The 15,022-nt window shown below is 36.8% G+C and overlaps 1 protein-coding gene across 1 annotated transcript in view; it reads right to left on the reverse strand.

The window, feature by feature from the left end:
- hs3st4 (heparan sulfate (glucosamine) 3-O-sulfotransferase 4) overlaps nucleotides 1–8,554 on the reverse strand; it is an 86,326-nt gene extending 77,772 nt beyond the window's left edge. The window contains exon 1 of the mRNA XM_084925529.1: nucleotides 7,088–8,554. Coding sequence (XP_084781655.1) covers nucleotides 7,088–7,677 — 590 coding nt within the window. The 5' untranslated portion in view covers nucleotides 7,678–8,554. The remainder of the gene's footprint in view (nucleotides 1–7,087) is intronic.
- Nucleotides 8,555–15,022: the final 6,468 nt, after the last annotated feature.

The raw sequence follows: 15,022 nt of genomic DNA on the forward strand, positions 1-15,022 counted from the left end.
ATATTTATCACATAATACACAACATAATTGCTCCATATGATGTTCTTTTTTGCAGGCAGAAAGCTATTCTGATTTGTGAAAAGAGTAATCTAACTACTGACTTTGCAGTGTATTCATCAGTGTGGAACAGAATTACACTGAGCCTCAATAGATGAGAAACCTTGTGCTCTCTGCTGTATTATTTGATCTGGATACACATGCTTTTCAAATAGAATTAATCTGAAATGGACAATCTGACATGTTCCAAAATTGTGGGGTTTTTTTCCACTGTGTAGTAGGCAGATACTCCTAGTATTAATATTCTATGCACCTTAGATGTTAAAGAGTTTGGAAAAATATATCTTTTCTATTTTGGAATTTAATATTTTAACTATCTTTAAATTAGAAGCATAATAAAAATCAGACAGCTGTGGGTCAGGTGGTACAGGAGGTCATTGAACAATTGGAAGGTCAGCGGACTGATCTCTAGTTCACGTGCCAAAAAAACCTTGGGCAAGATATTGAACCCCAGATTTTGTAGAAAGAGCTCTGAGTGCTCAACTGAGTAGAAAGGCACTATGTAAGTACTAGTCCATTTATCATTTGTGAGTCCAAAAATGGATAGTTTTCTGCCTTGTTTACTGATACATGACTTTTTGAAGCTTTTTTGACAGCAGTTTAGCATCCTTTTTTTCTTTATAGACTCTTGCTGTGCTTCTCACTCCTCACAAACCCTATTAGTTAACAATAATGTAAACACCATTGTTTGACATTTTGCAAAAGTGACGAAAATACCAAACAGTCAACCTCTCTAATAGGTGCTCATTAAATCAGCGTAAAGTGAATTCCTGCTGAGTGTTTACCCACATCAGACACAAATCTTAATGAATGACTGGTAATCAATTCAATTCTTTAGCACAATTTATGATGCACGTATTTTTTTTCCACTGAAGTACTGTATGCGTAAGCACAGGCAGAGCTGGAGTCAACAGTTGCTGTGTTGGTCACCAAGCATCTAACACTTCCTTTTCCAGCATGGGCGTTTGGACCAGGTTGACTCAAGCTCAAGAGAACAGATAAGTTAAATCCTTGTGGTGATGGCTTATCCTCTTTCCTCAGAAATAGAGGCAGCATTAAAAGTGCCAATTGGCTGATGAAAGTCCTCTGTGAGCAGTAATGATGGCACTACATTGCAAATTGCTTGTTCAAGTAAGCTCAAAACACACTGGAGAAACTATCCAAGAGTGCTAAAAACAAGAACGCGGCACCAGTCCCCAATCTGGGACTGTCTATGGAGGTTTATACCAGGCCTACACTAAACTTGGAAACCTAATTGGAATATCACATGTGGTGGGTTTGAAACTAAACTTTTATAGTCTTGAAAAAAACTAAAAACTTCTTTAACCTCAAATCCAGTCAGAAATCTTTTGCAAAAGAAATGCATGCTTATGTTACAATTTCAGAAAGTTAAAAATCTTCTGAAATATACAAAATGTGTGAAATTATCATTTTCCTTCCAAGTTCTCTATAAAAAAAAAAAGCTTAGTTTTGCATTTTGATCCCTCAAGTTTCTCCAGCTGCTAAGGTTTTAGCAATGGGTTACTTTTCTCCAGTATAAATTAGTATAATTGTATGCAAATTAAGCAATCTAAGAGTATGATATATTATAAATACGGTATTTTATATTGTTTTGCTAAAACATAGACTATAGGACACTAGATAGATATTTTAGAAGGTATTTAGCTCTCCATATGATCTAAATACTGGAATTGGTGATTGAAAATGCATAGAAAACTGCATTAAGTTCATTTTGTTTCTTTCTTTTATGTGTAATTTTAGATTTAAGTGGTTAGGTTATGTACACCATACATACAGACAGAGTTAAAAAAAATTAACCGTAATTTACAGACTTTATGGCACTATAGTGAATGATTTCATAGTAACACATTGTTAATGTAGTGTGTTTTTTCTGTGTTTTTTTATTCATAGCCTATTAGTTTAATCAGACACAGTGATTAAATAAAAATGTATTCCATTTCAACGTAGATTGACCAACATATATTTTCTGTACTTCAACACTTACATCACTAAAGCTATGAAGAGTAAGCAAACCCTAGTGGTTATCAACTTGGAATATCAACTCAAGTTTTGTTTTAAATCTAACTATGCGCTATATGGACAAAAGTCTTGGGCCATACCTCTTAATCTTAGCATTCAGGTGTTTTTAGTCCCTGTGCCACAGGTGTCTACATCAACCACACAGCAATGCAGTCTGCCTGTATGAGCATTTGTGAAAGAATGCCTCATTTTAAAATGTTCACTGAATCGAGTTTGGCTGTAATAAGATGCCACTGCTGCAACAAGTCAGTTCCAGGAAGATTTTCCCTCCTAGATATTCCACAAACAACTGTAAGTGGTATTATTACAAAGTGAAAGTGTTTAGGAACCAAAGCAAATTAGCCACAAAATGGCAAACGACAGAAAGTTTAGAGCAGGATCGCCAAGTACTGAGGCGTACAGTGTGTCTCCAGTGCTCTGCTGTCCATGGACAGTATAAAATACATACAAGCTAATGTGGAAGTGCATTAAACATTCATTCTATTTCTCGGCCACTTGACGGCAATAACTGTGGCTGCAAAAAGACAGCTGGACCTATAGAAGTCATTGTGAAATTAGCTTTCTGTCAAGACCCATGTAGAAACTTTCATGTGGAGTTTGAAGGGTCAGTCACTCATTTTGGATGGAAGTTTTATTTGCTCTAACCATGGTTCAGAGATTAAGGATTACGAAACGGCATGCTCATTGGCTAACAAAATGTAAATCACAAGTCATTAGCCAGTAAGTGTATGGTTCAACTGTTAGACCCTCCCTTTTTCTTGACCACGATTACAGAAGTCTTTATCTCAAGACTTTAGAACAGGATATCAGACATCAACAGGTGACATCACGGTAGCTATATTCAATTTTTATACTATGTCTATGCAGTTGGATCAATAACTATTCAATTCAGTTCCTCCGCTGCTTAGCCATAGGCCACAGCTTTGTAGCTGTAATAAGTAGATGGTCCAATACATTTGTCTATATGAGTGCATTCCTTACATTTCCTACAAAAAAAAGCTATTTTCATTCTAAATGAATAAATGCAAAATATATCACTGAGGATGGATACAACTGACTATTGTCTGTCAATTAAAGTACTACATTGCCTAGATGCATTCTTATTGTGAGTAAGAAATGGCAGGGCCTTATTTAGCCCTGCCATTTCTGTCAAGATAAAGGGTCCTATAACTAACAAATTCACATTTAAAAAAAACTGAAACCAGTGAAAGGCTTACTAAATTCTAATATCAAGGCAAGATACACAAGGCTTTACACTTTTGTTTATGAACTGCTTGAAGCCAGCAGGGAAAAAAAAAATACAAAATATGTTCCTGCTGAGAACCTATGACTCCCTTTGACTGTGGTTATAGCCATGTTTTTTTTTTTTACATTTCATTCTGAGTGAAATCATTCCAATTAAAAATGTTGTGTCAGCTCTTTTCACAGAATATAGCTTTAATAAGCTCTGGTGTTTACATGCACTGATGCAGAACAGTGTGACATGTATAAAAGTGATGAATATGTTAAGCATCTTTTCTCTTTCACATGCATGTGTTTGATCAGCTCCCTGAAAACGGATACGTATCACTTGTTCAGCACAGCAGTTGCCATTATTGCATTGCTCTTAGCTCTTTAATTATTTACGAGTTTGAATTCAAAGGAAACTCTGCAATGAAGAAGTTCAGCTTGGAAGCTGCTATTTTTGGGACGTGGAGAAGCAGATGTCCCCACACATTTACAACATGATCTGTCCTGTGCAGAATGAATGCAGCCAGAAAGTAATCACGATCAGTAATTGACACTGGACATTTTTTTCTTCGGATCAGTTTATTAAAAGGTTTAAACCAACCTTGTGAAACATCTGGACCTGCTTACTCTGACTTTATGGAGCGTTTTTGTTATGCTTGGGTGTTAGACGCAATTACAATTGGTTTATTAGGTGTAATGTAAACACATGTATTAGCACAGATTTATGTAAGATCAGAAATTAATTTGATTCTAATATATATATATATACATGTATATATATATATATATATATATATATATATATATATATATATATATATATATATATATATATCATCTGTTATCAGAACATAGATGTCCAAGAGATTTTCCTGGGATGATAATGTTTCTTTCTAGCAGAGTTTATTGGTCAGTAGATAATGGTTTTCATATGCATTAACCTGCTGTCTTGAATGTAATATACTCTAGAGCGAGTTACGTGTATGGCATAAGTTAACATTATGCCCCAACAAGTAAATTACCATTACTGTAGTCCTAAAACTCCACAGTTAAACATTGAAACCTCAAAACTTACTTAGGGTTAGCAAGATTGTGCCTCCAACAGACTCATGTAATTATGCATATGACCTTGTTTTACAACATGCCCTATTCTGTAAGAGTAGTTGTAAAGAAACATTGTATAACAGTTGAAATACCAAAAAAAATGGCTGTGTACAAGATAACATCTGTAGCAAGAGTTTACTAGAGCTTATCTTCATAGATGGGTACCGCAGAGAAAAATCTTGGAATTTTATCTGTCATTTTTGCATGATATACCAAAAAAAGCTAGTGCTACCAGTATTTCCAAACTAAACTAGAGACATGCATTGTGTGTCAAGAAAAACCCTTCATTCCTGATCCTGGCATTTTTTAATGTATTTTAATTTCACAAAATTGCATGAAAAAATATCAAAATGCATAGACATATGTAAATGTAAAATGTACCTGTGCAATGCCATGATATGACATAGGTAGTTAACAAAAACAAGAAAAACACAAACACAATCCCAATTCATTCTAAAGACACTTTCTATGTGTAGAAAACCATAAAGCTCTGTTATCTTGTATTTATACCAGCCCTCGGCAGAAAAACACATGGTCAGAAAGTAAGCCCAGGCATTTCATTATGTACTTATAGGATGTCGTCAGACTGATATATTCCCTATAGATCTTCTATCATAGCTGTCAAAATACAGAGCAGGTGCTAGTGAGACAGGCCCAAATTTATGAATTCCATTTTGTGAGATTACTGGTCTCATTCAACTACAGCAATGTCAAACTGTTGCAAACATTAGTATGTGATCATAATTTCACTTCCATTAAGTGCGCATTAGCCAGAGCATTACCGACAGGGAAGAGAGAGGCAATATAATACATCATTTAGTGTTTAGAAACAAACAAACTTTGCCTGAATTAATGTTTAAATCAATGACAAAAGGGTGACTCAACTCATGATTAAAGCACATATCTATTCACTTTGACCATCGAAACAAGTCAAAATCACACCCATCGACGTAAAATATTTCTTGCGTGTTTATTTGTGTCATTTTGAGGTGAATGTTCAAAATGAAATGCCCCTTCAGGAATTATTTAGCCCAGGGGTCCTAAAACACACAAGTGCATTTATTATTATTTATGTGAGCATGTCATCCTCCTGTCTAATGAGCCTTTCACCGTAAGCATAATGAAACAGCTTGCATTAGCACAGGATAAATGAACAGCCAGAGAGCTCCCATGTCTATGCAGTGAGATGAAAGCAGATGTTTCACAACCCAAACACCAGTGTAACAGACTTAGATCTACAGAGGAACAGAAGGGACTTTGAGTCAGTGTCATTCTCATCAGCTCATTGACTCCATTAGAAAATTCCCCTGGTCAAACATCATTATGTGAAAACAACGCCTAACTGAGCCATGACCAACTGACCATGAATGAACTCCTAAATTGATTTTTTTTTTCTCCTATAAACACATTAGTGATAAACAGGTTCGACAATAAAAGAAAGCAGTTGCTACAGCAATCCATGGTTTCATTTCATTGGTTTTATGTTTTGACTCATAAAATCAAAATATAAATTGACATATATTTAAATATTTGTGGGATATCTTTATGTAATAAGCAGTATACGTACAAAAAAAAACAATCTCACCCTTTTTTAAAAAACCGGTAACGCTTTTGTGTGCATGGGTGTGACTGTGTACAGAATTGTAACTACATATTTTCACAGTCAAAATGTAAATGTGAAAATTTCTTACAATTTATCAATGATGTATTGTTTATTTATGATAGGCTTTCTTTAATCTTTTTTTTCTCCAAAGTGTTGTGTGTTTCAGCTTTATTGGTCGATAAAGGGAGACGAATGGAGCCCAAATTGGCTCTTTCAAAACAAATTAGCTAAATTGTGAAAATAAAAATAAAATGTTGTATAAGATGGATATAAATAGCTTAAAAATCTTAAAAATATATGATGATGATCCCCTGTCTAACCTTTAACCTCATGTGTGACAGCACATCCACTGGTATATGGCAGACACACGGTGAACAATGCATAACTCTTTGCTATTTTCAATACTATTGTGGGTTTTTAATGGGATTAAATATGTTTTCATTATAAACTCTATGATAAAGCCAGGGGAAGCTTCAAATAAAAACAGTAAAACCACGTCTCGTTTTTGTCTGATAAAAAGTCATAGAACTCACTTAACCCATGTAGTAGAGAAGGAAAAGAATTCAAATGGATTCTTTTAAAGGACAACATCATGTTTTAGACAAATGTCATAAATCATGTGTATTACTGGTACAGCAACCACTCTCTAAAGCTGCTCTATTCGATTTTTCCGACACTTTCAGCATGCCGTTGTCTCCAGTGTGTATGTATGAAAAATCGGTATAGAGAATAACAGTGCGATGCTTTTCCTTTTAGGCTCTGCTTTGTAATTTTAGCGTAAGTAGGCTAATGTAACTGAAAGTGCAGATTGACAAGTGGAAAAGTTTTGCCGTGATGGCTGAAATTATGTTCCGTGAATGGGATTACATGTCATCTATACACGGTCATCTACATACATGTCATTTCTACACGGAAAAATTAATTAACTAATGAAGCATATACGCCTGCATATATATATATATATATATATATATATATATATATATATATATATATATATATATATGCATGACCTTCTACAAACAACTGCACGTGATTGAAAAGGTAACTCACCTGTACCAGTCAAGCCCCTTTTCGTAGTTCCTATCAAAGAAATGTGGCTCATTTCCAACTGCTCTGACATCCGGGTGCACCCTGAGAGCCTCCAGCAGGGCTCTGGTTCCCCCTTTCTTCACCCCGATGATAATGGCTTGGGGAAGTTTCTTCTCTCCGTAATCCGAGGTGCAGTTCACCCTGAGTTCGCTGTCCGTGGTGCTGAATTCCTGGTGCTCCCTCTCCAGCGCAGTGGTATGATACGCCGCCGCCGATTTAGTTGGAGACGTCCTAATCCACTCCACTGTCCTTTGTTCGGCCTCGGCATGTTCTTTCGCGATGGATACCGGGGTTGTTCTCTCGGATTCGGTGAATTCAGAAAAGCCCTGGGAAGTGGAATAAAGTTTCTCCCTCAATGTCACAAAAGTTGTCTCCTCTGTCACCAGCCTCCCCTGATACACATAGGTCTCTTGCAGAGGGAACTGCAGCGAGTTGTAGCAGCTCATCAAGCTATAGAACAAGTAGGTGACAGACAGGGAGAGGGTGAACATGAATAAGATTTTCCGGGGCACTTTAGAGGTGAAAACCGAAGTGCTGGACCAAAATGCCATCTCTGATAGCAATGATCCTCTCAAAGAAGTGGTCAGACATGTTTCCACCCCGAGTCTTGCATGGACAAATTCAACAGCAATAATCAGTCACTATCAACGCTGCTCCAGCTAAAAAAGCGTGAAGCTGGACCAAACCACCCTAATCCAACCAAACCGCATATTTATAAGGATAGCTGGAACTAGACCGTAAAAATTCCGAAGGAAAAACAATGCGTCCCTTTTCTCGAGTATCGATTTCTAATTCCAAGGCTGACAGACAATGTCACAATTTATTGGACTGAACTTGCAGATATGAGAGGCTGGAGGTCTGGCGTCCTTCCAAATTAGCAGCCTGACTGGAACTGGGCACCGTATGATGGACGAAATCCTGGCATTTTGCGAAGACGAGAAAAAGAAAAAGAAAAAGGCAATGAAAAACAGAGTGTTTAAAGTACGCTTCTTCTCTTCAACCGCTCAACCCGAAGTCCAGTCCCGTCTCCCACAAAAGAGTAGATTCCCATCGGTGGAGGCAACCTACAAAGCCACTAAATCTTTCCAACATGAGGCAGTTTGGCGCGCAATCCTTTACTCGTCCCTTTATTTACTTTGCGTAGTAGAAACTCGGTTTCCTTTGTACCAAAGCATCCACACTTCCCACTGACTACAGGATGCTGCTCGCCGTCCTTACGCCTTCTCACATTGGTAGGATACTACGATGTGCGCATCGGCTGGGTGAGCTCATCTGAGCTGAGGCACTACAGAGCCACACAGCACAACTAGTGTGTACACCCACTTTTCCTCTGTCCGTGCACAAGTAGTGCTAGAAACGTCAGATTTCCTAATCTAAGGGAGTTGTGTGGGGGAAAAAAGCTCATCTTTATTCCTTTATAGAACTACTCGTGGAGATATAAAACTCGACACTGGAATATGCGAGAGCTTATTGCGGTGTGATTTGCTCCATATAAAGTTCACTGTTAAATTCAATATCAGAGAGATTATTTTGATAGAGGTTATTTTTTACAGAAAGCTCATGTCTGCACCCTGCTGGTTTTTTGCGGCGCATTAATTTACAAAAGACGAGAGAATGTGTGTATGGCAGAAAAAGAAACGGAAACAAAGTTTAACCTGATACATGTGGGGAAACGAATATTTAGCGTTTTTAAATTAACAACGCTGATGGTGAAGTCAGTTTTCCTTAAAATATTTCTAAGTGAAAGAATCCACAGGCAGAAAGCAATCCCGCGTTTTGCATTGTGCTGAGGATGTTGCTTAGGCGTATTATTCACTGAATTTATTATACATGGGCTGCAGACTATAATTACTGATGAGAATATTCAGTAGACCTTAACTTGTACACTTTGTTGCCACAATATGAGGATCTAAAATTGCATGCCACCGAAATGTCTCCCTGTATTAGAGAATCTCATTCATCACACACCTCCAACACACCAGGAGAGCCATCGTCACAATAAGTACTGGGTCACAAACAATTTGCAATGCCTGCTTCTCAGAACAGCGCGCCCCTGCTATATTTAAAGATCTCTGTGTCGTAATAGGAAAAAATATTTCTATGTATATGTTGCTTGACCAGATTTGTCATTTCTAATGCTTGTAGCTGGCTGGGCATGCAAACCAGGGGTGATACCAAGTCATATTATAGTGTCGGTAAAGGATTGCAGTATAGCAAAGGAGCTCTTTGATATTCAGCCAGTGCATTTCCATTAAATAAGAATTAAAAACTGTAATTATGGGAGCTACTATTACACACAACAATACATGTTACCATGACTAAGGCTTTTGCAGGTGCCGTATTATTGTAAAGCTGTAATAATTTATACCTTTGTTACAAGGTGATGTAAATTGACATTTGGACAAACAATGTGATTATCAATACGAATAATAATCACATTGTCATATTAATCAACCTACAAAGCCAAATCTGTAGCTCACCTTGGGTTTAAGAGTTGGTCATTTTGGTTGTTGTGAATGTTTGAGGTCTAAATATTTACTCCTGGTTAGAAAGATACACGTAGTGACTGGTTGACATATTGGGTCATGTATTTATTGCAGCAGTGAGTAGGAAGCAAAAACTCGGAAAGAGAAGAATGAATTTTGTATTGAACTTTGCATCCATAAGATGACCAAGCACATTGTCAGAAACATAGCGGTTATAATATTAACTCTTGGGTGTGTAACTAAGCAACAGTTTGCTATCAATATACATTTATATGAAAAAATCTGAGTTACTCCTTGGAAAATAAACCTCACTTACACAATAGATAGTATCATGAGATTCAATGGGCTATAAGTTGCTGAAATACACACACACAGACACATAAATAAATGTATATGTATATATGTATGTATGTGTGTGTATGGGTTTTAGTAATTAAAAAACAAACAAACAAGTAAACCCACAAAGCAAAACTACATGTAAGCAATGCAGGTGATTGGCTGAGTGGGAAGAAAGTATGAACAAGTGTTTAGAGCACAATGGTTACTAGGTGTTTGGCAGTCAAGAGAGTGTAGGAGAGCTCAATGGGTTTGTTGAAATTGTTGTATTCATAAATTGCCACTCAGAGAATCAGAGAGCTCTCAAACACGAACTGCACCGTTTGTGAATTCCCACTGTTATCAGACCATCTACCTGTCTAAGAGTCACTCTGTCAGAGATTTCTGGGCATGTTCAGAATCTCCATGAAGTAGTTGCAGCAGAATTTTTCTTTGTTAATAATAACACAAGTGAAATGGTATTCAAAAGGAAGCTTCGACTTGCCGCTGATGATAAATGATTATCACACGAGCACATGAAAAAATATATTAAGTTGTTTTATCTTCCCTTTGTTGTGTCTGTTATCTGAGCCATTCATAAATTGCTCAGACATTGTCTATCCATCTGGTAACTGAGTGTTCAGATTGTGTCTATTTGCATTTACAAATAAGTGGTTGTTCAAAAAAAAAAAAAAAGTTTACTGACATTTACTTCTGATAGTCGAGAGAGCTGCAGACCTACTGGTTGTGTCAAAGGCCAAAATCAGAACTCAGATATTTTCCTAACCCATAGGCAGTAGGTCTTTTAGGAATTTATGCTACAGGTTTTACAGCATTGCTGTTACTCTAACAGACCTAACTCATTATTTCATTATGTAACTAGCACAAGAGTGCCACACAGTGAACCACCACATATTTAGTGTTCATCAGGGAAAGACTCTGAGCCAAATGAGCTATTACTCCTTGCAGCTCACATCAACACTTGCCTCACGTGTAGATAGTATTTGGATATGAATTATCCATATTGGATCTTAAGAAAATAAATGTGATTTCAAAGGCTATATACACATGGGACACATCTAGTCCATGATGTTTAAACATGCCATCATTATTAGTTAAAGACCAAAATATTTATTACAGGAATTCGATTAAAAAATAAAGCAAATCTAAAATGATTTAAATCAGCATAAAATATGTAATGTGGTTTGTATATCTTGACAACAAATTGTTAAATCTAAAATGTAAAAAAAAAGACTTTTACACCAGCAACTAATGCCCAGTGCATTTTTTTCCATGGTGTACTGGGGATGCAGCCTAGTTAGCCAAGAGCCAGTTCCTGCAAGACACATCATTTCTATGGTGAATTAATGTGACAACAGAGGCTCTTCTGTGTCTGATTGAGTATCTGAAGTTGCAATACACAGTCTTATGCTGAAACCCCAAAGACTGCAAAATAATTCTTGTGACAACACACACACGAAGCTTCTGTTCTGCCAGTGCAAACTACATCAGGCCTGTGGCACTTTCTCAATATAGTTACAGCTCAGGAGCTGCAGCTCCACCTTTGAGATTTGAGTCTACTAATATGAAATGACTTGATTCTGAACTCTGCCACAGTCTAAGCTTGTCTGGTGGAGCTGAGATGAACGGCTATTGTGGGAAGGTTTTGGCAGACTGTATATGCTCAAACTGTTACGGGGCTCAGTGCAATTAAAGTCAGAGTACTGCGGCCAGCAGAATCACACCCTGCTGTCCGCTGGGGTTCGTACCTGCAAAAATGGTTTATCAGGCAACATTTAGAAAGGAAATGACAAAATGGATTTAAGTGACCATCCTGATAGTGATAAAAGAAAGTAGAAAATACCTTAAAAAGAGCAAACTTGCCTTTGGCCTACAAATCAGTAAATCAATATTTGTATGACCTTGTAATTTAATTCTCTCTCTTTCATGGAACCTTTGAATTAATCACAATGTCATGGTGCTGAAGCATAAGCATGTGCAATCTCGATACAGAAACTTTTGCAGCAATCTACCTTAAGTAGGACTGGTGCAGGTTCAGGAGAATCACTTGCCTTGTTGTCTTCCTTTAATGAAGATAATAAAATTCATGAGGAAAATGCCCCCGAGTGATCCTTGAAGGCATTTTCCTCATGAATTTCATTGTGGAATCTCTCAGCAAGAAGATTGGAAATATAAAGATTTTGTATGTTCGCCCTAGAGTAGAAAGATTGTTTTAAGGCATGAATTTATTTTATTTTGTTTTTGTTATTACTTTTATTGTTCTTTTTATGTAGAACAACAATGTGAAGCACCAAAGAGTACTACGGGGAAAAAAAGATTTCCACATTTCCTTATTCAAAAATGACACACTTACAAATCACCTTTTCATTATGCCAGAAACGTTAGATTGTCCGTCTTTATTTCTGGGGCCTGGTAAACACATTTGGACAAGTATCACTCAATCATATGTGGAAAAAAAACATTTGGTTATGGTAAGCAACCCAAACATAATTGGAAATTTGGTTAATGCATTTGTGTAGGCATGGTAAACAATAACATGGGGCACATTAAAACACGTTGAGACTTAAACCTGTGGGCCTACATGTAAAACAGAATTTGGGATGCATAACCATGAAAATAATATTAAAATATATCCTTAGATATAACGTCTTGTACATTTTCATGAAAATGTGGGTTTGTTTAATTTAAAAAAACAAAAACAAAGTTGGAATACGACATAAACGTTCTCTTTTTTTCTGGTGTTTATTGTGTGCACTTTTATTCCCCATGTGCATAAAAATCTTCTTATTTATTTATTTATTTACTTATTTATGTGTTGCATTTATGTCTCTTTATTTCTTTGTTTTTGTTTGTTGTTGTTATTAAATCTTTGGTTAATCAGTTATTGGCTATGTAACACATGCACGATACATTTCGGAATGGAGACAGAGTCATTAGTGACTGAATGGGACCAAATGGAGGCAGACTAGAGTCCTCTTTAGTGCTTTGATCCTATAACACCAAGCTATATCCCTGGATTATACAGTGAGCTTAATTTATCACCCTGTTCGAACGCAAAATCACAACCTGATCTCAAGGTCTGCACTATAAAATGGTGTCCCTTTTTTCATCCAGCATACCAAGGAATTTCGAAGCGCCTTAATTCAGTTTAGAAGGTCAAGTGTAAAAACTCTACTGATCGATTTTTAATGCAGTCACCTTAATAAGTGTGAAAGGCAATAAAGAGGAGCTGCTTTTTGTTTCCAGAACGGGTGGTTTCGAGGGGGAGGGTCATATCTGCATATCAAAGTTTAGACATTAAAATTAACATTTAAATGTAATGATTCATTATTATACAACATTTTTATTTAACTTAATGAACTTACCAGAATAATCAAGGTATATTAAATTTTTTGGCACTAAAATCATTCATTGTCATTAGACTTGTGTATAGTTATGAGTGATGAGATGCACTCACTGGACAGCTACACTTTCCCCCGTGCTTTTGTTGTAATTTTTGCAACACAATTGCTGAGCGTTTTGTCTTAGAACAGATAACTGTTGCTTTAAAACACTTGCTTTGCAAGTGTTGAATTTGCCAGCACAACTCAGCTGGGGCACCTGACAGAATGACTAACTGGCAGTATTGATTTGCTTGTTCTAGCATTACAGATGTCACTGGAGATCCATGTAGCCATGTCCTAGTTGTGGAATTTTCATCTTTAAAAGTTTGCATTTTTAAAATAAATATATCATAACGGACGGGCATGGTCTGTCCTATTTTAAAGTCTACAGCAGATTAGGCAGTGGAAAGGCAGCGTTGTTCTGACACAGTGAACACATCATCTATGGCCCTCAGTATTCATCAGTCTTTGGCACTTCAGTTAATTGTCTTGTCAAGGATTTCAGTTCAAGAGATGACCCAAATACAGGACACAGAGACATGAAGGAGGGTTGTGGAAAGAACATGAATACTTTAAAATAAGTCGCAAAAAAAACAAGGACCAAACTAAACAAAAGAGAGGCAATTATGGAAAAAGTATACACACAAAGTAACAAGGGCAGGATTAAATACACAATGAATTCATTGAATACGAGTCAAAACTAAATTGGCAAAACAAACAATAATTAAAAATCGAAAGACACAAAGATTGAAAGAGATATAACAAGAAATAACAGCAATTCCAAACAATAACTCAGGAGCCATCTACATTTGCCAGTTGAGACTCAGAAACAGAAAAGATGAAAGTAGACATATTCCAGGATCAGTGAACACAAATGTTAGCGATTCTGGAACAGTCTTTGCATTGGCAGGCCATCAAATGGGTCTGAAATTTGACAAATCTACATGCAGATTCAAATGCAGACTGAGGAACAGACATAGGCATAAGCCAACTGGATTCTAGAAGGGGAACAGTAGAGGTTTCTTGTTACTGGATGACCAAGAAAACTGAGAGACTTTGGAAGTTACCGTCAGAAATGTTTTAAAGATAGCATGTATATTCCCCTTTTTCTTTTTTTATCTCATCATTTTTCCCCTACATATATAAAAGGTAGAATACACCCTTAAAGTTATGGGCTATTGGGCCCAGGACCTGGCATTGGACATATCTTCAGTTGAATGGGATTCATGTCTCCATAATATTAATACTATGTATAAAGAAATAGGCAGTAGATTTATCCAACTTAAGATAACCATAGGTGGCATTGAACATTGCAACAACTGTATAAAAGGAACTTGGCCCCCGTGGACGATTGCTGGAGTCAAAATGCTTTGATTTCACATGTCTTATGGAGCTGTTTGGCACTTCGGGACTGGTGGAAGGTCAACGGAGGTCATTTTCAGTGTTTTGAAAAGAAGATTTGGCATCTCACGAAAACTGTCCATACTTGGTATAACTACAGAAGTTTCTGATGGAGACCTTTCCTGCTATACAAAAAAATGGATCATCCTGACTTTTACTACAGCAAAATGGGTCTTGTTAAGACATTGGCAGAAAAAGAAACCCCCTCCCTATGAGGAGTGGCTAACGACGATGGTTAAGTTGGCATCTTACGAAAAAGTGACAATATAATTGTATTTGGTCCCCCTTTA

Source organism: Perissodus microlepis, chromosome 4 (assembly GCF_051167445.1).
Source record: "Perissodus microlepis isolate ML-2025 ecotype Zambia chromosome 4, ASM5116744v1, whole genome shotgun sequence".
NCBI lineage: Eukaryota > Metazoa > Chordata > Actinopteri > Cichliformes > Cichlidae > Perissodus > Perissodus microlepis.